General features: G+C 39.6%; 1 protein-coding gene across 5 annotated transcripts in view; it reads right to left on the reverse strand.

Annotated features, from left to right (window-relative positions):
* The window catches only part of cdk5rap2 (CDK5 regulatory subunit associated protein 2), a 34,021-nt gene that overhangs the window by 1,720 nt on the left and 10,525 nt on the right, over window positions 1-21,776 (reverse strand). For 2 of the 5 annotated variants that reach the window (XM_079256321.1, XM_079256325.1), the window contains 40 exons: window positions 21,349-21,468; window positions 21,136-21,255; window positions 20,914-21,006; window positions 20,530-20,748; window positions 20,259-20,429; window positions 20,034-20,144; window positions 19,813-19,950; window positions 19,519-19,698; window positions 19,204-19,398; window positions 18,726-18,917; window positions 18,403-18,532; window positions 18,162-18,301; window positions 17,750-17,866; window positions 17,448-17,591; window positions 17,242-17,354; window positions 16,586-16,725; window positions 14,882-15,022; window positions 14,678-14,787; window positions 14,401-14,538; window positions 13,823-13,912; window positions 13,589-13,710; window positions 13,161-13,500; window positions 11,499-13,065; window positions 11,225-11,326; window positions 10,224-10,372; window positions 8,826-9,223; window positions 8,445-8,677; window positions 8,046-8,097; window positions 5,673-5,845; window positions 4,712-5,059; window positions 3,940-4,065; window positions 3,689-3,805; window positions 3,278-3,467; window positions 1,842-1,966; window positions 1,287-1,499; window positions 1,095-1,184; window positions 734-993; window positions 481-630; window positions 259-397; window positions 46-92 (listed from right to left, as the gene is read on the reverse strand). In XM_079256321.1, coding sequence (XP_079112447.1) covers window positions 46-92; window positions 259-397; window positions 481-630; window positions 734-993; window positions 1,095-1,184; window positions 1,287-1,499; window positions 1,842-1,966; window positions 3,278-3,467; window positions 3,689-3,805; window positions 3,940-4,065; window positions 4,712-5,059; window positions 5,673-5,845; window positions 8,046-8,097; window positions 8,445-8,677; window positions 8,826-9,223; window positions 10,224-10,372; window positions 11,225-11,326; window positions 11,499-13,065; window positions 13,161-13,500; window positions 13,589-13,710; window positions 13,823-13,912; window positions 14,401-14,538; window positions 14,678-14,787; window positions 14,882-15,022; window positions 16,586-16,725; window positions 17,242-17,354; window positions 17,448-17,591; window positions 17,750-17,866; window positions 18,162-18,301; window positions 18,403-18,532; window positions 18,726-18,917; window positions 19,204-19,398; window positions 19,519-19,698; window positions 19,813-19,950; window positions 20,034-20,144; window positions 20,259-20,429; window positions 20,530-20,748; window positions 20,914-21,006; window positions 21,136-21,255; window positions 21,349-21,468 — 7,743 coding nt within the window. Of the gene's footprint in view, window positions 1-45; window positions 93-258; window positions 398-480; window positions 631-733; window positions 994-1,094; window positions 1,185-1,286; window positions 1,500-1,841; window positions 1,967-3,277; window positions 3,468-3,688; window positions 3,806-3,939; window positions 4,066-4,711; window positions 5,060-5,672; window positions 5,846-8,045; window positions 8,098-8,444; window positions 8,678-8,825; window positions 9,224-10,223; window positions 10,373-11,224; window positions 11,327-11,498; window positions 13,066-13,160; window positions 13,501-13,588; window positions 13,711-13,822; window positions 13,913-14,400; window positions 14,539-14,677; window positions 14,788-14,881; window positions 15,023-16,585; window positions 16,726-17,241; window positions 17,355-17,447; window positions 17,592-17,749; window positions 17,867-18,161; window positions 18,302-18,402; window positions 18,533-18,725; window positions 18,918-19,203; window positions 19,399-19,518; window positions 19,699-19,812; window positions 19,951-20,033; window positions 20,145-20,258; window positions 20,430-20,529; window positions 20,749-20,909; window positions 21,007-21,135; window positions 21,256-21,348; window positions 21,469-21,776 lie in introns of all 5 variants that reach the window. The other 3 variants (XM_079256323.1, XM_079256322.1, XM_079256324.1) reach the window with 3 other exon arrangements.

Consider the following 21,776-nt stretch of genomic DNA (forward strand, 5'->3'; position numbering starts at 1 on the left):
AAAATTAGCATTACATCTTATAAGGAGGTTTCTGGGTTGACTCACCTCTAAATTCCCCCTGGCTTTCTTCAGAACTCCGTGAGTCAAAGACACTACATAGGAAGGGGAAACAATAAGCAAGTTAACGAATATCAAGAAGTATTAATAAATATTGGTATTTATTCTACAAGCTGAATGAGCCAAGACAATAATACATTCAATGCTCATTAACAATTGCCATTTCTTTAATCAACTGTAAGTAAAAGAAGATAATCATACACTGATCAATGATGACCCTTTCCATTCCCTCTTTAAGCTGGTTGGTGGTGCGCAGACGTTTAACTGCTCCGCTCAGCATCCTCTCCTGCTGCGACAGTCTGCTCTTCAGTCTGGCTATCTCATTTTTCAGCAGCTCATCCTGATATGGAAGATAACAGAGAAGGATAAGGTCCATAGATACTTACTTACACAGGGTCACTACACATATGTGTTTGTGTTTACCTGCTGGTTATTACTTCCTTCACCTGCTGTGTAACCAGCTGGCAAGGCAACTTTCCACAGCAGTTTGAGCAGTCGGCCAGCCTCCTCTAAAACTTGCTGCATGGTGTTTGTGCTGATGGATAAACTCTTTAGATGTTGCTGTTCCAATACCTACAAAGTTAAACACACAATTACATGATCCCTTTAAACCTTACTTCATTCACATTCCCATTAGTTGAACTTTTAAAAGAAAAAAAGACAGTTATGTCAGTACCTTGCCATCAGAAGCCTGTTTGAGTGCATGAAGACACTCCTGCAGTTGGGCATCCATGTTGCACGACAGCTTACGACCCTCTGAAATCTGTTTGCGGAGGGCGTTGTAGTCCTCAATCAAGCCTAACACATGGCGCCCATTACGATTGGCCCACATCCGGTGACCAGGCACCAGCCGAGAGGGAGCACCAGAGACACTGTCACCAGAACTGCTGCCGACTGAACCACTTTCCACGTCTGAGTGAGTGTAACGTTTTCCATCTGAAGAAGATTTGGACGAGTCCAGACATTCAGCAATCAACGACTCAAATCTCTTTTTAATTTATCATCACGGCAATTCTGCTCTGAGCTGGTTGTCTCACCGTGGAGGACACTGGTGTGTTCAATGTGACTCTGGAATGAGTGATGCAGGAGATCACAGCCATCTTGACCAGGTGACCTGCCACCTTCATCTAGGTCAGACAAAGAAAAACCAAATAACAGCACTGACACAATCTGGCAGACTGCTGTTACAGTAAAAAATCATTACCATGTAAGATAGTGTTTATGTTTACCTGGAGAAGACAGCAGGTAGTTGATGTTGATGGTTTCAGATCGATTGGGTCCTCTGATCAGCTGTTCCTCCAGTTTGTGGCGCAGAGCCGTATTGGTCTGGATGCTTCTCTCCAGCTGCAGCCTCAGGTGTCTGATCTCTGACAGCAGCTCCCCAAGGTCCACAGAGCCCGAGGAAGGGACGGAGACGGGCTGCTGAGTTGCCGAGTTGGACTCTGAACAATTAAAGAAAGACAGCAAAATTTCTGTATTAATAGGAGAAAAGAAAATGAACAATGAACCATCAGGAATTCAAATGCTTTGAACGAATGCTTTCGACTAACTTGTTAACCTACAAAACTTGATAAAAATTAAACATTAAGCGAAAGAAAAAAAGTAATTTTGTTTATTTGTTGCACTTAACCTCTAAAACGAAAAAAATAAATAAAATCCAATAATTTGGTTTCACTGACAAAATAACACACAAATGGGGAAAAATTATCTTGAAAATATGAATATACATTAATTCTAGTTTGCACTGAGGGGCTTTTAAACAAATTAAAACAAATGTGCAATACCATCAACTTTCTTATTAGAATCATGTTTCATCTTTTCATAAACTTGCAGCTCCACCCGCAGAGACTGGAGGAGATGCTGGGAGTCAAACAGCTGCTGTCTCTGGAGTTTCACCTCGCTCTGCAACCTGGAAAATTCCCAAACAGAAAAAAAGTAATAAGTTTAAATGAGAATCAACTCATAATTACAGAAACAATAAACTATACTTATGGTTCATGATAGAAAAAAGTTTTCCATTATAAACTAGTTTCTTGCTCAGAGACATTATTGATTATGTGAGGGGAAAGCCACAGCTGGACATACAATCATAAAAACTAGAAGCCTTGAAGAAGTTTTGCCTCCCGTGTTTGAGGGTCTACCCTTCTCCTCAGCTGCTGCAAAAAGTGAAGTAGTATGCTCTGAGCTGCTACTTCAAATTTATAATAAAAATAGCTGCAAAACTGGTACTTATGTAGTTTTTACAAGTTACGACTGAAAAGACGAGAAGCAGGGAGACAACTTTTTTTCCCCCCGGATAAGTCATATGTCACGTGCACCCTCTGTCCAATCAGAACCCTTCCCAGCCGACCGCTCTAAAGAGGAATTAAGTAAGGATGTGTTTTATGTAAACTTTCATTCAGAGTTATTTTCTTTTTTTTTTTATTTTCATGTAAACTCGTAGGAGAATACGTTAATTCCAAATTATTAATTCCAAATCAAAAACATCATGTAACTGTACCCACATTTTCCCCCCACTGATTTCCAGTGATTCAGAGTGCAAAATATTGCCCATTTTCCCATAGTAAAGAATCCTGTAAAAAGTCCCTGGATCCAGGCAGCGACTCAGAGCATCTAATCACTTGTTTTTCAATCTTTTCTGAGGTTTTTCTGAAAATGTAATTAAAATGAACAGATACAGATCCATAGGTAGGAAATACTAATTTTACATTTTTGTCACAGAGGATCCTACAGAAACGTTTGCTGCCTTTCCCAGATTGATCCTAATATGCCTTTTTTTCTGGCCTGGATTCACATCTGCTTTGAATTTTGAACCATTAGGACCCATTTTGGTAGTAACAACAACAAAAACAAAATACAACTAATGTATAGCATGTCCCGCTAATACTGACACTCACGTCTGATAAGTGAGTGAAAGGGAGAGGAGACTTGATCTGACAGTAAACTAAACTCCTGGTTTTGAGTTGCACCCTCACTCAACTGTGTCAGTAAAACGTAGGGCAAGAGGTCACCTACTGTCATTATGCCATGTGCATGTGTGTGCTCTATGAAGAGCCTTCAGATGATAAGACTCAAGTTTCAGTTATACTAATAACAGTAATGACTATTTAGAATGGTAATTAGTAGCTTTGTGTAGTTTCAGGTTGCAGGGACAAGAGGAGTAATGACAGTAAGTGTGTTCTGTAATGATGATGATGATATGTGACCTCTGCATGTTTACCTGTATAGTTCCTCTTTGCTGGAGTGCAGTGAGTCCTGCAGCACTATGTTTTGCTGGTTGCTATGTTCCAGCGTCTCTTGCAAACGGATGTTTTCCTGCCTCAGAACTTCACACTCTTTCCTACTCTGTTCCAGTTTGGTTGTCCTCCTGGCCAGAGTTTCCCGTAGCTTCTCGTTCTCCTTTTGCTTATCTATGAAAGAAATGATAGATGCCTGTAAGTAACTTAAATATCCTGATTTAAAAAAAACAAAACAAAACAAACAAAAACAAAACAAATGAAAACTGTTTCAGGGCATCTAGAAGGAGCATTAGCATGGAGATTATTTCAAGCATTTTTTGTTGGCTTGGTAACTAGTGCTGTGTACATCTATAAACATGTGTTAAATAACTTGTAGAAAACTGTATGTCTACCTCTGGATCCCATGCTGAGCTGCCCCTTCAGGGCTTGGTTTTGTCCCCAGAGGAATCGCACTTCATTAGCCAGTTGACCCTGATCTTCATTTCCATGGATGAAGATATTTGTGGATGCTATTTAAAAGAAAAAAGCACAAATAGTTGTTTAATCAGTCAACGTATCATGGCTTAACTGGAGGGAAAAATGAGAATTATAACTCATTAGCCAATGACAGCAGATAAGACGGTGTTAGGTATAATGTACGTACCTGGGTCTTTCTCCACCTCACTGAGTCGCCTCTCCAGCTGTTCCCTGAGGCGGTCGTTGGTGCGAATGCTTTCTTCTAGGCGTTGCCTCAAAGCCCTTATTTCCTGTAAATGTTCTGAAAGCAGGTCTAACAACACAGGCATAAAGCCAAATTATAAGGCTACTTTAAAAGGACTTTAGGACTGAGTGCTCAACAAAACATGTGCAAACAGACAAAATGCAAGCAAATGTCTTCACAAACATTTATATATGTTTTTCTACACACTGCTCATGTAGTCCAAGAAAACCACGTGATTCAGCACTGCACTTGAGGCATGTTGCAAAAAGAACTATGAAAGTTGAGCCAACAGATATGAGCTGTAGTAGCTACCCCGAGTCACAGCATTCAATATAATGCTGCTGTCAATTTTTTTTTTTTTTTTTTTTTTTTAAATGAAACTGTTCTTAAATATTTCTGAAATAAATGTAATTTTCTTTCAATACTATACCTTACATTTGTGACAGACTTTATACTAAATATACAAAGCAAGAGCTGAGAGTATCTGTCAAGTAAACCTACACATGTGAACAGCTGTCTAATTTTTGGCAACTAATAAATATCTAGTTTCCACATATTTATATTTATACTAATAAATATCTAAAGAAAACAACAATTCTTTTACCTCTAATCATGAAAGTATTGTAAGTCTTCTCTATAGCAAATTTGATTTCTAAAGTACAATGCAAATTCTTAAAGCATTATATTAATCAAGACACTAAAACTCCATGTCTACCTGAATTCATTGTGTGAGGCGGCTCGCCAGAACTTTGTTGCACGCTGGCATCTCTCTCTTGTTGATATGCTTCTGGCTGTGGCTCTGACACCTCTTGGCTGCGGTCTTGACCTTGTTCCTGATGGTGTGAGCTGGTCTGGGCCATGATTGAGCGGTGCAGGTCCAGCTCACTGCGTAGGGTGGTGTTGAGCTCTTCGCTGCTTTTAAGCCGCTCCTGCAGGCGGCTGTTCTCCCTCTGCAGACCCTGGAGTCTGCTGGCGGCATCCTTGTGGCCCGACACACCTTCTTCCTGAGCTCCTCCTACAGCAGGAGCAGCAGGTCCTGACCACTCAGTGTGGTACTTCTGGCCTGAACATGTAGCAGAGGACAATGGTAAATAAATAATCTGACTTCAAAACATTTAATCCTAATCACTTTATGAAGCCAACAGAGTCTTCTTATTATTTGTGTGAGAAAACCTATTTTTGTCTATCACTGTAACAAGCCCCCTCCACCCCAAATAGGTCACATGACTATCAGTCTTCATTGCCTTTTTTTTCCCAGGGGACATAGAATTTGAGGATTAAACCGGATAGGTACCACTGAATAATGCAACTTTAAGTGGAGGTGGACTGAAATGGGACACCAGTTCTGCCCTTGGCCAGTGTGCTTTGTTGTGCAGCACGCTCCAGTGCAACAGAATGGATCTGAGTGGAAAATAAGTGCCATTACAGGCAGTCAGTAGACTGTCTTTGGCTACAGACAAGGACTCAAGTATTCTCAATGGCACCCACTGGGCAAGAAATGGAGAAAATATGCATTTTTAATGTGGTTTTAGAAAAGAAAATCCTGTCTAACACACACTATGTTAGTCTGGGCCTAACACTGGCAATATTCAAGACTACATTTAGATCTAAAAGCCGTCCTCTAAAAAATTCTGATCCTAAAACCATGTTTAAAATTTGTGTCTGGAAACTCTTACTGTGTGCTCGACTGCCACCTTGTGTAATGGGGCTGCTGTGGCAGGAGGAACAAGTCCTGTCTGAGTGGTACAAATCGGAGTGAGAACTGTTGTAGCTGCTTGGACTTCGGGCTTTGATCTGACTTTGAAGGCTCTGGATGACTTTATTCTTCTCCTGCAGCTCCTTAGCCAACCTTGCAGCGGGAAGAGTAATGCCAGGTTATTATCATCATTTCATTTGTATTCATCAATCATTTGTATTAATTAAATCCTGAAGAGAAAGTAAAAAAGCACCAAAAAGAGAAAGATATAAATGAGGACAGATCAATAAAGGTATGTTCTAAATTAGAGGGCTTTCAGACAACTTTCAGTGGAAACACACAGCTGGAAAATTAGAACGCGCACAGCAAACGTCATGGCCAATGCCTGGACCGAACCCACTCACAGATCCAGCTGCTCCCTGGTGGATTTGGCCAGGGCGAGGTTTTGCTGGACGAGGAGGCTCATGTGCTGCTGCAGCAGCTCTCTCTCGCCCTCTAGCTCCAGACGAAGATAATCTATCTCTTGCTGAATTCTAGACGGGCTGTCAGCAGGATCTCGCATGCTCTTCTCGTAAAAGAGAAGCAGCTGTGATGTCTGGGGTAGCTCCCTGAGACTGCTAGCATCAGTAGTAATAGAAAGGAATATTCATCACACCAATAACCTTTATTTCCTGATTTAAGAATACTTAGTGTAATAATTAAAACAATTACCAACCATTTACACTATGATGCAAAATAAAAGGTCTGTTTTAGTAGGAATTTATAAAGAATGTGGTACCATGAATGGTATAATTCTACAAACCTTATAAAGATTCATAATAAGAGAAGAATTGGCATGTCAAAATATATCAATTCAAATAGACAGCAGTGGCCCAGATAGGAGCTGTGTGACCTTAATGATTTGGTGGACAGATGAAATTAGGTCAACAGCAGGATGCTTTTCAGAAACAACAATACAAACACGCATAGAGCCTTAGGTCAGAAGGCGAGAGACTGGGTGGAGGTGAGGGGTAGGCCTGTTGCAATAAGCAATACGTCAATTAATTACAAGATAAGAAAAAATGCTTGCAATACTTTTGCCAGGCACAATAATTTTCATTTGTCTTTCTTTACTCTCTCACCCAAAGTGAGAGATGGCATGTGTTGTTAGACACATTAACTAAACACAGCAATACAACAAGCTTCCATCTGCACCTAAAAGACAATCATCAACAGTGGTTTTCCCAGCAGGGAAAAAAAAACAACCTTAAACAGGCTAGCTCCATCTTCCTGACACTTCACGATCACTGCGGTGTTTAACCAACAGGCTGAATACAAACAGGACAGTGCAACATGGCGTGCACTCTGACAGCATGGGTAGCAAAGTGATGCTGCCCTTTAATATTGTTAAAAATGCGACATTTTGAAAAATGTGACAAACATTTCACATTCAGTATGAATTGCCTGGATGAACATGTTACAAACGGCAATTCCACAACTTTACAATGACATGAAAAATGACATACAGACATTCAATTTTACCTTTCTGCCATGGGTCAAGTCTCAACATGTCTGCTTATATGAGCTTTACCATAGACTATGTAACTGTCTTACAAAATGTTTAGAGACCATATGTTCCAGATAACCACATTGCCAAAACCCCAGGAGAAATCCTGATCTGTTTTAGCAGACTGGAGACTGAATGAGCATAAACTAGTCTGCACATCAAGCTAAATGTTCTTTAGAAATAAAAGTTTGTTGATCTTTGAAAGGGTGTACTTACATTATTATGGCATTATTGTTATTTTAGTTGAAAATGGTCCTTAAAATGACAACAATAATCAGCACAATATTACTGTCTATCGCAATAATTTCTGAGACAATTAATTGCATGGCCAAATTTGTTACAGTGACAGGCCGAGTGAAGGGCTTTCTAAAAGGGTCATGAGATATCAAAACAGCTCAGCTAGCAACTCCCAAATAAAAAACTAGAGTAAGTCATTACAATGACAAAAATAGTGCACAGTAACAGTAATGAAAAGGTTTCATATGAGCAATAAAAAAACAAATCCTTGTAATTTCCTAAATCCAAAATATAAGTCCATGTATCCATCATGTGTTGCACCTTTTTATAATGAAAAGGTCACTGATTAATAACTAATTGCAATCGGTCTTTTCATTTTTTCCCCTCTAGAAATGAAACGTAATAAAAACGTGGAATCAATATTTTAAGCAAATATAAGGAAACCTGAATTTGAATGATCACATAAAAAAGCTATTTAAAGATGCCAACCCCAAATCCAACACATTCCTGTTTTAGGCAAAAATAAGCTTGCAATGTAAAGAAGAAAAAACAATATGGGTCAGTATTTACCTGCGAGATAGTTCAAGGGCGGCTACATCTTCATTATCCAGACGAGATTCTCCTACAAGATTGATGAAAAGAACTGTCATGAACCTGTCTGTACACATCACGTACAAATGACAGATCTACCGGGTTCATCTCTTTTGCCTGGTGTGGTTTCTGTTAAGTAACAGCATCAAGTCAGTTCACCAGAATAATTTGCTCCCCAGTATGAAGCCCAGTCTCAGAAAAATGTACAAACACCTTTCAGATTTTAATATTTTTTAAACATTAAGTCAAAGTTAGACACAATTTTTAATTTACACGAGTTTAGTTTTTTAAAACTAAACTGTCTTGAATTAAAAATGATCAAATGGTGAATGCGGTTTGCTCAACAAAACTGATGGAATTGATGTAGCCACTGGTTACCTTTGTCCAGCCGTCCTTCCAGCCTGTCTAGAATGCTCAGGCTCCTGTCCAGCTGCTCTTTGACTACCTCCTCCATGTAATGGTCAACTTCACCTGCTTGCAGCAGCTCTTGGAAAGCTTTGTTCAGCTCCTGCAACTGTCGACGTTGCTGGGCTCCGAGCCTGCGGCTCTCCTTGATCTGCTGCCTCAGCTGTGACAGCTCTCTGGCCTGTGACTGGACCAGAGAGTCCAACCTGTGGAGAGAAAGACAAAAAATAAATAAATAAATAAAAGACGCAAAGTAGATGACATCTGTATAATTTGATCTTTAAAAAATAAATAAATTAAAAAAAAAATTTAAATGGGTAGACTAAAGAGATATGTCCCAAAAATCAAGTTTACCTAGCAGGTGATGTAGATCGGCTACGGGCCTGCTGCAGTTGCTCACTTGTGTTCAGTGTTTTATCTCTTTCTACATCCAAATTCAAACAGCTGGTTCTGACCTTTACTGCCTGGGTTTCACCCTCCTTTTTCTCCTTTGGTTGCCCACCTCTGTAGCTCCTTTCTTGGATACAGTCCACTTTGTGTGCGCCTTCATGTTCCCTGATGATGGATGTATCAGAAGTGCTGGCAACTAGGTCACCAGAGAGAGAGTTCCTCCGCAGAAAACTTTGCATTTGAAGGATCAGTTTGGTCTGATTTTCAAGCTGGGCCTTCAGCTCTCTGACTTGGGCCTGAAGCTGAAGAGGGTCCTCTGAAGCCCCATACTCATCATATACCTGCAGACTTTTCAGACTGACCTGCAAAACAGAGTTATAACTCACATTTTGTCTTACAGAAAAGAACTTATAATAATAATAATAATAATAATAATAATTGATTAAATTTGCATAGTTCTTTTCAAGGCACCCACAATGCTTTTACAACAATTTATACACCCATTATCGATTCATCCCTCATTCATTGTTGATGATGGCAGGCTACATGTGTCGCTACAGGTGCCCTGGGGCACACCGACAGAAATGTGGCAGCCACTGCCTGCCACCACTGAAACATTTGTTAACATTCATAAATCAGCAATGCAGCCACTGGAAGCAAGGAGGGTGAAAAGTCTTGCCCAGAGACACAACAACAGGTTGAGTGGGGGAGCAGGATTCAAACCACCAACCTTCTATCCATTGGACAACCTGCTCTACAACCCCTGCCACCTTAAATTCAACTCATGTGAAGTGGAAGTAAACAGACTCAAGCATGCAAATCTGCAACTATATGCTTCCACCATAACAGGGTTGCATTTACTCAGATACATTTAACCATCCAGACACCCTCAGTAAAGTGTAAGTAAACTGTATTCATTGCAATAAATAAAAAAAACAAAAACTAGACATCTTTGGTTGCTACACATCTTATCTTTCTTGGAAGGTAAAATGTTATTGAGGAGAAAAATCATTGCTTAAGACTTTCTAAGAAGTCCCCCCTCCCCCCCACCCCAAAGCGTTCTTCCTGTTCTTTCCTTTTCATTATCTTCCTCTCTGAAAATTTCTTCACTATATTCCAGCTCAAACACATATTGCTCCAAAATTCAAATAGTGAAAATGAACATAATGATTTATGCTGACATAAGGAAGTTTTAAAAAAAAAGCAAAAGCAATCTAATCCCCTTAAAGGCTATGCTCTCCAAATAAATGGCCACATGGGATGAGAAGAGGCATGACTTCACATTTTAAAATACTCTTATTAATTTGGCAACAAATGGACTGGAAAAATCATTGTTAGGCAAGCAAACCATAAGACACTTACTTTGGCTGAGCTGAGAGCTGGGGAGCTAGGGTATGGCGTACTGGAGGTGGAGTCCAGATTTTCCGTTGAAGAGAAGGTGGCCTGTTCATGTTTCAAGAGGGAAGGTAGGCTGGAGGCACTGCAACTTGGTTTCACACCCACTTCTAGATCTGACAACACAGGTTATACGGAGGTATTGAACTGAGGAAGAAATTTAACACAACATAGAGAGTAACCCCTTTCACACACACCTCTATGAGCCAAGACTGATACTCCTTCATTACACATTACGTTATGTGAAAATAAAGAGGGAGAATAGGGGGGCATTGAAGTTGGTATATATGCAGATGGAAAGGGAGGTAGTAGGGGTTGAATTGTCTATAGGGAAGAATTGTGAGAATTGCAATTTAAAATCGAATTGGCACCCAAAAATCAGAATCAAATCGAAACGGGACAAAAACACATTGTCCCAGCCATAGGAGGTAGGAACAGAGACAAAATAGGCCTGCCCAGTGGTTTTCCTCATTCAGACAATTCTGCAATGGCTGCTTGATCTGTGAAGGAACTCAGCATGGCAGGGCCTCGCCATCACTTCCTGGTTTATGTGAATTAGGGTAGCAGCTGCTCTGGTTTGGCAAGGACATATTTTTTTGGCACACACAGTATTCCTGATGTGAAAGAGGCTACTGACAGTACCTTATGAGGTAATAAATTGTTTGATTTACAGCAAGATTGACATAAAATAAGAAATAAAAGTGAAAGGTTAATAAGTGCTCGAAAGACATTATGCAGCTTCAGTGCTTAAACATGCAAGAATATGTCAATGCAAAATATTGACATCCTATTCAATTTTAAGGAATAGTACAGAAGAAATCCCAGGTTAAAACCAGAAAAGAGTGTTATTAGACTCAAACTGAAAACACCAGTTTCCTCCTCATGCAGACATGTTGAAAAACTCTATCCACATTTAAGATTAGTGTCCACTGAGCAGACATAGACTCAGTCTGTCTGAAGCTGTCTACCTGTGCTACTGCTCTCTTCCCTATCGTTCTCACTCTTGGCACTGGTTTCGTAACCCAGGTCCTGCAAATCCACCTGCACGCCTTTGTCACCCTGCTCAGGAGCTGGCATTGGAAGCAATACATTTCATGTTAGAAAGAAATCATATAAAGCACATTGAATCTTACTTCTCTACTTGTTGGTGTTTTCTTTGAATTAACAAGTTTATATTTTAGCTGTTGCAGCATCACAACACCTGAATTCAATTCAATTGTTTTGCACAATCAAGAATCTAACCTTTTCGTGCCATTTCAGGGGATGATGCCTTGGTAAGAGCAGTGGCCAGTTTCTCCTCCAGGCTTTTACATGCCTTCTTTTTCTCCCTCAGGGCTTTATGTAAAGTTTCAAGTTGGATCTGAACATTTGGTGGTAAGCTCTTGGCATCATGTACTGCCCTATGGCCTTCACTCTCCCCTCTGCGGCCCCTCTCTTCTTGAAGGGAAGGCTGGAGATCAGATATCCTCCTCGTAGAGTAATCGCTGAAAACTTTGTAGAGGAGACAAAGATCCTGATGGAGCTTCTGACCTTCTGTCTCAGCAGAAGCAGGGGGCAAACTGCTTCTGGGTTTTGTTTTTAGCTGGGCAGGTTCCCCTATTTGTCTTCTCTCTAACAGGGCTTGCTGAAGTTTGTCCAAATGCATCTGTAGGTCAGGGCTGATCTGTGATGATTTCCCAGTGGTCAAGTGGCCAGAATTTGTACAGTGAGCCGTTAAGGATGCAACGGCAGACTCTGCAGCAGCAAAACAATTCCTGAGAGCATTAAACTTATCTATATTTAAATCAGAGTCACCAGAACATCCCACTTCATCACGGTGTTCCCCTGTATCATTTTCAAGCAACTCTGCTGGTTTTGCTTTCTGCCTTGAGGTGGTGCCATTTAGACCAAATCTGTCACTCTTGCTGCCACGCTGTGCATCAGCATTCGCAGCCCTCAGTTGTTCTTGAAGTTCAGCATTAAGCCTATTCTGTTCAAAAAGTGCTTCTTGCAAAGAGTCTGCATGCCGCTGCAGCTCTTGCAGCGAGTCCTCGTTACCTCCTAAAACCCCTCTTCGGCTGAGTTCCTCTGAAGATACATGGACCTGCTGCAATGCATCCTCTATTCTTACACAGAGATCAGTCATCTCTGGATTCTTTTCTTGGGTTTGAGAGGAGGCGATGGCCTTCTCTGCCATGCCCAGAAGCTCAATAAGTTGGTTGTTCAGTGCCTCCTTTTCTTGTAGGGATTTTTGCAGCTCCATGCATTTAGCATGTACAGCAGCTTTAGAATCCAGAGAACCAGAACCAGCATGTGAACCAAATCCATCCTGGCTGTCCAGATTGCAGGCAGTCAGGTAGGCAATGGTGGACTGAGCAGCCTCTAAGGCCTCTTTATACTGGTGATTAAGTATCTCCTTTTCCTGAAGCTGAGTGTGTAGTTCTTCCCAATCAGCAAGCTGCTCGCTCAGCTTGTTGATCAGGGCCTCCTTTTCCTGACACTCCTGGTGGAGAAGTTCCAGCTGAGTGAAAAGGGCAGAGTCAGCCTGGGTGGGATCCAGTGATATTCTAGCCTCAGAGTCATTTTCAGACCTTGCTGGACTGCAGCTACCATGAGTATTTCTGAGGGCAAATGAAGGGGAAGTGCTGTGCGGGAGTGTTGCGGAGGAGTCAATGTCAATATTTAACTGCTGATCTGAATCACAGATGTCATCCACATTAAGGTGCTGATGGGATTCAGTATGCTGCTGGTCAGAGCTCACAGACTGCCTGCTGCTGTTAGCCTCCGCTCTTGGCCTTACAGGTACAGGAAGGCGAGACCTGACACCACCCTATAAATGAAACAAGTGGAATAATGGACATAAAAAAATGTACTGAAACATGGAACAATGTGAAGTTTTTTTTTCTCTACAAAGACAAAACTTACCCTGTATCTTGTGATATGCTGCCTTGTGCCTTTATGGTGTGACTGATGCTGAGATTTTGGTTTCGCCATTTCATCTGCACTGCTGACAGTAGTAATTGGGGTTTTCCCATCTGACACATTCCCTGATTTGTTCTCTCCTCTTTCTTTTGACATTATGACTTTTGAAACCTCTTCAGCTGCTTCTTGCAGTTTTTCTGAACTCCTTCTCAATTCAGCCTGTCCATCACTGCTGTTCCCTGAAGCATCTGTGCTCTCTTTCTCTTTACACTCAGTAGATTTTTGTTCCTTCAGAAGACCCCGTAGCTCCAAATTTTCTGATCTGAGGTGGAGAAGTTCCCCTCTGCAAAAAGCAATATTTTATTAGCCCAATATTCAGGATGCTTGAAATTAAAAGTGAAATTAAACAGAAACATAATGAAAGGACACACCTTAAGTGCATAACTGAGGAAGACCCACTGTCCCAGAGGTGGCCCTCCGAGTGATCAGGTTCTCTACTCTGGCCAAGCCTTTTTTCTGTGCCCTTCTCATCAAAATGTTTTCCCAGCACCACCTAGAAAATTTCAGCAATGTGGTAGCAGTTTCAAACAAGGGGAATTGCTATACTGTTTATCTCAACATATAGAAAAGCACATCAAATAGTGAATTATGTGCAAAATTCATACCTGATCTAGGTTGATGCTTGTCTGGCATCCAGGAAGACATGCCCTGTTACTGGGTGACAGTGGCTGGATCTTATGAGTCTTCTCATGCTGCTAGAGCAATGGAATGGAAGGCGAGTATGACACACATGACTTGGTAAAATAAAACTTAAAGAGGGAACAGAATCCATAAAACACCGCACAGCAACAGCAGAATGGCATGATGTGTCTAATGTGGCATGGCAAAGAGAGACCGTTTCATGGGACACAGAGATAAAAAACAGGGACTGATTAGGAAAAAGAAGGATAGAAAAGAGGGTAGTTTCTACTACAAACAAGAAACACACTTATTTAAAAAATGACATATAGCGCCACAGGGCAAAAAGACATTAGTAATAAGCCAGACAGAGCAAAGGTTAAGATGTAGGTTCATAGGTTAGAAGGGAGCTAATAATGGTGGATGTTAGACAATGACTAATGATTCAAGTATTTCTAACTGTACACATACTATAGAAAAATCTAACTTTTAAATAAAAATATTTCCCATTTTGTAAGACTCAGGAAAAAATATCTATTTGCAGTTTGTTTTTTTGTTGCCCAACCTGTTTGGACTGGCTTCTTCTGTTCGGGTCTTCGTCTTCTCTAAGAGCATCACTCTCTTTTTCTATTAATGACAGTCGACTTTGCAACTCATTGTTTGTACTCTGCAGTCCACTGACACGGTCTTGTAACTCCAGTACCTATGGAAAGGCAATCATTGGCATCCATTCACACGTAATCTCTGAACATTATATTATGCATGCCAAGTAACAACTTCTGCATAAGAAAACATACATCAGAAAATAAGATAGAAGAGAACAAGTTTCAAAAGAAGCTTACCATTTGTTGGAGCTCCTGAGCAGAGTGCTGAGACAAGCTATCATCTGGTGTTTCTCCCACACAGATACTCATGTAGGAGGTCTGGTCTCCAATGAAACTTAAAGTATCACCTGAAAAGTAGAAAATAAAACAATTTTCTTAATTTTAATGTTTGTAACCACGATGACAGAACAACCATCTGCTCAGTGTGCATTCTAGTCTTACCGCCATCATTGGCTCCACCAACACCTCCTCCCCTGTTCTGGATTGCCCCTAAGCGCGCCTGCAGGGATGCATTCCAGCGCTGGGCATCTTCTAGCTGATGTGTCATGCTCTCCAGTTCTTTAGGATCTATCAGATCCATACCTGAGCAGATGCACATATTTCAGTGGTTTCTGGTATATTTTTATCTAATGTTGTCAGAACATTTCTAATTTCCTATGTGAGTAACACCCATGCGGCATCATATTAATTTAAGAAAAGATATTACATATTGCAGCTTTTTCCCACCCATAGTATTAAATACACTGACAAAATGTATACAAAAAGAAGCCAAAAAGAATATATTACATAAAAAAAAGGGCAAAGGACAAAATGTACATTTTAATGTCAGATTTTAATAAAGAAATCGCAAAAGATTTTGTTAAAAATCTTAAATAGCATGTAAATTTAGCAGTATTAAATTAGCATGCTTGCTTAACATAATTTCAAATCAGACAAACTTGTTTAACGATTTAATCTATTTAGCTTAAAGTCTACACTGAGTAAAGAAACTAAAGAAATTCACAGTGAAGTAATATTACTCTAGTTTTTACATATTTATACTTTCCTAGTAGTTTTTGCATAAATAAGTGTATAAATTATACTTAAATTATAATGATTATGTAAATAAAAGATGAAATGGGGAAATTTTATTTGAACCAAATAACCATCTTTGCTTTGGACAGTGTGAATATGAGCCATGAGAGTGTTTGTTACAGCTGACCTATTTATACACCTGGTGCTATGTAGACACGAATGGGAGGAGCAATGCACTTAACACCCACACTCCTGTTTGCACACACACATGCATGTGGACAAACACTCAAGTCATGGAGTTTAGACGGCAACTTAAGCAAACGGTGTGACTTTTAATCTGTATCAAGGCTGTGCCTTTAGTTGCAGTACATGTCAAAATGCTAATGGTGCAACATGATGTCAGGTGAACTTCTGGATTATCATCTATTTTAGGAATATTACTCTTTAATGTAGGACTCTGTGAATCACTATCCAGTTCCACAGAAAGAGATATATAAATCTTTCATTTCTTTATTAAAGTCGTTATATAATAGAATACTTATGTGTCTAAATATAAATCATGTGACAGATGGTTGGAAGGTTTGGATTAATGACCACAGGGCTATTAGAGCAGTTGTGCAGATGACAAACAACAAAATGTAATAGAAGGACAGTCAAAACAAGCAGACGGCACATAAAAAGTGAGAAACAGACAGAGGACAGGCCAAAGGAAGCCTTTATTTGTCATTTCATAAAGGACAGACAGTGCATGTGGTGTGGGTGTAAAGTAAATACATTCACTGAGTGACTGTGAAATGAATTGGAAACTGACAAAGACATGCAGATGAGAAGGCGATGATGGGGAAAAAAAAGTAAACAAAAAGATGAAAAGTAACAGAAGCAGGTGTGCATGTTGAATAAAATGAGGCAATACGAGCCACTGTTGGAGAAAAAAAAACTGGACAGACAAGAGACATGGTTGTATGTGTGATCCCTAAGAGCTCTTAATTTAGATAATGACTTGATGTTTCTAAGCTCTTAACAAGCCTAAAAGGTAAAGGAAGTCTTTGCCCTATTCCATTTCCCTTCACATTATTTCCTTATATCCTCAGTCACCCTCCTCATCAACAATATAATTTTTTTTCACTGCACCTTCTCTCAGTTTGGCCCTGTTAATCTCTCTCTCCAAGTCATCCCTTAGCTCCTCATTAGCTTTGATGCTGTCTTCCAGCTGCTGCCTGAGAAGCTGCACTGCTGTCAGTTCCAGCTGCAGAGCGTGGAGACGCTGGGCACTGGAAAAAAGAAACATAAAGGGAAAAAAGAAACATACATATCCACAGAATTATTTTTTTGTCTACATATAATTCAAACATAAATATTAAAAAATAAGGAGAATAGCTTCTAAATTTTTTGTTTGCATTACTTAAAGGTGGAGTATGTAAGATTTTCAATATTTAAAAAAAAACAAAAAAAAAAAAAAAAACTACAATCATAATTAGATAGTTTTTAAAACATGTAGGTTCCAGTCTGTCCATATTTGATGTGTTATTAAATTACAAGTTTATTTAATGACAAAGATCGTTCTTAATTGTTTGCCTACCAGTAAAAAAAAAAAAAAAGTGCTTTTTGTCATTTGTCATTAATTAAACTTGTAATTTAATAATGCAGCAAATATGGACAGACTGGAACCTACATGTTCAAAAAAACTATTATGATTGTAGGTATTTTATTAGTTAATTTTTTTTAAAATATTGAAAATCTTACATACTCCACCTTTAAAGTCACTGATGTTGGAAGCATATCTATACCTGTCCTGTTCCTTCACAGTCCTGACCAAGCTGGAGTAGAGCTGTTGTTCAGCTCTCAGAGCTTTGTTTAAAGCACTGTGCTCTTGTTGCAAGGTTATCAGGTTGGGTAAAACCTGTGAGAAAAATAGAAATTGTAATAAATGTACAGTAATGACAATAGCATGATGATATATTTTATCACTTGGAAAAAGTAAATAAACCTTTACTTCTTGTTGCCTGTCTCCACCTATCATGGTTCGCTCTCTCTGAGGCAGGACAGGTAAAGATCTCTCCATTCCAGAGCCAATAACGTGATCCTGTGTATGATCAGCCCGACTGTCAGCTCCCTGACTGAGGCGCTGGTGGAGATCCTGTTTATAGTCATAAATAAACCATAAAGAACTATTGAGATAGGTAGATTAGAGTTTACCAAGTTCAAAGGCAATCCAGAGAAAAGCTCCCTAACCACAGCAACTGCTGGACTCACTGCATGACACAAGTTTGATTTTGTGAATGGAGGGCCTCTTACGCTGATAATCTCTTCTTTAGTCTTCAGAGTGGCAGTCAGGGACTCAATATTAGCAACTTGTCCCTCACTGCGACCCTCCATCTCAGACAACAATGACTGGAGCTCAGCCAATGATATCTAAAAAAAATAATAAATGATTATATAGTATATTATAGACAAACATTATACATATATACACCCACATTTTATTATACATACATACATAATATATAATACATACATAATATATATATATATATATATATATATATATATATATATATATATATATATATATATATATATACATACATACATACATATATATATACACACACACACACACACACACACACACACACACACACACACACACACACACACATATATGAAATAGTAACAATAATATTCAGATATGAGGAATGTGTCTGACCTTTAGTTCATTTTCCCTTTTCAGTGCCTTGTTCAGTGCTTCAGTTTTCTGTGCCAACTCCTTCTTCAGGACAACAACTGGTTTCTTGGAGACTGGCGTGTTCTCCTGAAAATCGTCACTGTTTCTTCTGGATAGCTCAGCTTTAATTTGAACCAAACACAATCAAATAAAATATTAAAACCATCATGAAGCCCAACTCTAAATATTCAGTGTGAAAATTTAGAAAGTCTTAAGGCCCAACCTTCCCTATTGTCCAGCTTATCTTGCATGATTTGGATGGTTTGCCTGAGCTCCAACACATGATCTGATTCCGCCCTTTGACTCATCTCTGCTAGGAACTGGTCCCTCTCCTGACCACGCTGCAGAAGCTTCTGCAAATTCATAAAGATGTTTACACACTCAAACATCTTAAACCCTTTAAAGATATGTAGCCAATTTATGTCAAATAAAATTGGAGGTAAAAATGCACATTTCCTTTTGGGAATTGGGACTTCCTCTTCTTGCCTGGCTCATTAGTCAAGCACAGTTTAAAGCTGAAGAGTGTTGAATCTCTGAGGAACTTACGTTGATGAGGCTGTCTTTTTCTGCAAGTAGGGCTCTGAGTTCTGCAGTCTCTAAATAACCCTCCTGGGTTGTTGAGGAGCTTTGCTTCTCAGCAGTGGCAAGCTGCTGTTGCTTGTCAGCAAGCTGCTTCTTGAGTTCCTGAATCTCTTGAGAACGCTCAGACAGCATGCGGTTGAAACGCTCAGCAGACTCCTGGAATGACATAACACGAGATCAAATTAATAAGACTTTGTTGTTTCAGTATTTCTGACAGGGTTTAAATGGAAATTGGGAAAAATTAATAAAACAAATAATTAAAAAAAAGAAAGAAAAATCATGCCACAATTTTACTGAATTGATTTTGTTATTTACATATTAATTAATTCATGTAGTATTTTGTCTCTTTCACAACTTGGAAACATTTTTTCACTACAAAGACTCAATCTTTCTGAAAGAGTGAGTAAAATGGACAGAAATAGTTCCATATCTAAATGCTGACCTTCAGAAGTTGGTCCTTGCTGCTAATTGTCGCAAGAAGTCCTTCTACTGCGCTCTCATTGTCAGCAACTAGTCTTTCTCTGGCTTTCACAGCCTCAGCCAACATAGCCTCTGTGACCTTTAACCTCTGGCCCATCTGTTCAGCGAGGTCTCTTGCATGAGTCTGTGACTGGCTTAGCATTGATTCAGCCATTTCCTACAACAAAGAGCGAGACAGTCAGGAAAAAAATCAAGTAATATGCCACCGACACATTGAAGGAAAGTATGGTAACTGTCAAAAACAAAAAGGACCATACGTAATTGGACAGCATCTAACCTCCATATCCTTCGTCTTGCCTTCCAGGGAGAGCTGGAGCTGGTTGATGATGGAGTCTTTCTCTCTCAGTGATCTGTTCAGGTTATCTTCAACATCCTGCTTGGCTCTCTGCAGGTTCTTCAGAGTGTTTGTAAGATGCTGCACCTCAACATCCTTCTCCTTGATCAGACCATCAAAATTCTGAAAGTAGACAAATAGTTTTACCCACAACACCGAGAGAACTTCATTACTTCTTACTCCATATGTAGCCATCCCTCCTCAGTTGTTTCTTAATTAAATACAATAACTACTTACATTGATGGTTTCTTCGTTATGAGTAAGCAGGTTATTTAGTCTATCCAGGTCCCTTTCCTTTTCTCTCAGAGACAACTGCAGCTGATGAATCTCATTGTCTTTCTCTTCAATTGCAGCAAATTTTTCATCTAGAGCTTGCTGTAGAGAGCAAACAGATAAGTGTCTGAATCAATTAAATCATAGTCATCATGGTAACCAGATCATAAAAATAAAATACACACCTCCAGAGCACTCTCCTTTTCTTTTAGCCTTTGTCGCAGTTTGGCAAGGATGCCTTCGTTACTGCCAGGGCTTTTGCTTTGCTTGAAATCTCTGACCATGTTTATGTATTCCTGATAAATACAGACATGTGATATTAAAATGTAATTTCAAGAGATATTTCTACACCTTTTCTTCTCCCAAGCTTTTACCTTGGGGATATAACATATTTGCAAATGTAATGTCACCTGTAGCTGCTGTTCTTTATCAGCTAGTGTGGATGTGAGCCGCTGGATCGTGACTTCATGGTTCTGAAGTTTCCTTTTGTTTTGGTTCAGTAGCTCCTGATACTGATGCTCAAGAGCACTCTCTCTGTCTCCTATCTCACCGCTCAGCTTTTTTAGCTGATTGTTAAGATCCTGGAAGGGGACATTGAACAGATACCAGACAAGGATTTAGAACGTCCCATGGCTTTATTTTACCAATACTTTGAGTGGAAATGTACTGTGTATGTCTCACATTTAGAGCTTTGTCTCCCTTTTTCTTCTGCTGTTGCATATCTTCTAGATCCACCTCAAGCTGGTCCTTCACCTGCTGCAAATCAGCCAGCTCTTGCTCCTTCCTTTCCAGGGCACGTTGTAGTTTTTGGGCTTCAAGCACTTTGGCATGGTGTTCCCCCTGCAATTGAGCCAACTCTGTTTGCTTTTCCATCAACAGGTTTTGATGTTCCTCTACTCCCTGAGGAAAACACACACAAACTGTTTAGTATTTAACATCCAACAATGTTACACAGTTCTAGACACAAGCTTATGCAGAGAATGGGGTTTAAAAAAAAACATTTGTTGGTAATATCATATACAGGTATGGTTTATTTTTGCACAACGGATGTATATAATTACATGCCTGGTATTTCTGCAGTTGGGCTTTATGGGCTGCTTCTCTGGCCTTGGTCAAAGCATCATCCCTATCTTCAATCTCATGACAAAGCTCTGCAATCTGTGCAAAAAAGGCAGAGACAGAAAAGTTTGTTAGTCTGTTGTATCACACAAAATGGAGATTAGGCAATAATTATTTTGTCATCCATCTAAAATGAACTTCTTGTTAATAAATTTTTATTTTTCTTACCTCTTTTTCCTTTTCTCTCAGGACCTGGGTGAGCCCCTGGATTGTTTTATCTCGTTTGAGAGCATTTTTCTTCTCAGAGTTTAATTCATTCTCCATTCCCTCCAACTTTCCTGATAGTGTCTGGTCACACAAGATAGCAAAAGATTTCTTTTTAAAATATAACGATATTAGCATATAGAGTTTCACAGTGTATTTCATCCTTTCACCATATACCTTGTTCTGATTCTGGGATTCCTCCAGTGTTCTTGTCAAATTCTCATTGGTGCTTTTTACCTGGTTGAGCTCCTCAGTCAATAGTTTATTGACAGATTCCAGTCGATTAACGTCACTCTTCTATTCAGCAAATAAAAAAAACAGAGAAACAACAGAAGAGTTCAAATCAGTCAATATTGGCGAGTATTTTTCTCAAAAAGAGAACATATTTTGTCATAGCTCTTTTATAATAGTACAAATATCTACTTAGATGGACTTTAGAAAATTAACTACCTTCTCTCTGACAGGAGTGTATTCATCATTAAACTGCTCTGTAAGGTCATGCAGAGACTTCCATTCTGCCTCGGTAGGCCTGAGCTTGGCTTGTGTGGTGACAATGCCAGCATTTAACCTCTTTAGGACAGGGATACGACTGCCCGCAGGAGAAG

This window comes from Telmatherina bonti (genome assembly GCF_933228915.1).
Source record: "Telmatherina bonti genome assembly, chromosome: 17".
In the NCBI taxonomy this organism is placed as follows: Eukaryota; Metazoa; Chordata; class Actinopteri; order Atheriniformes; family Telmatherinidae; genus Telmatherina; species Telmatherina bonti.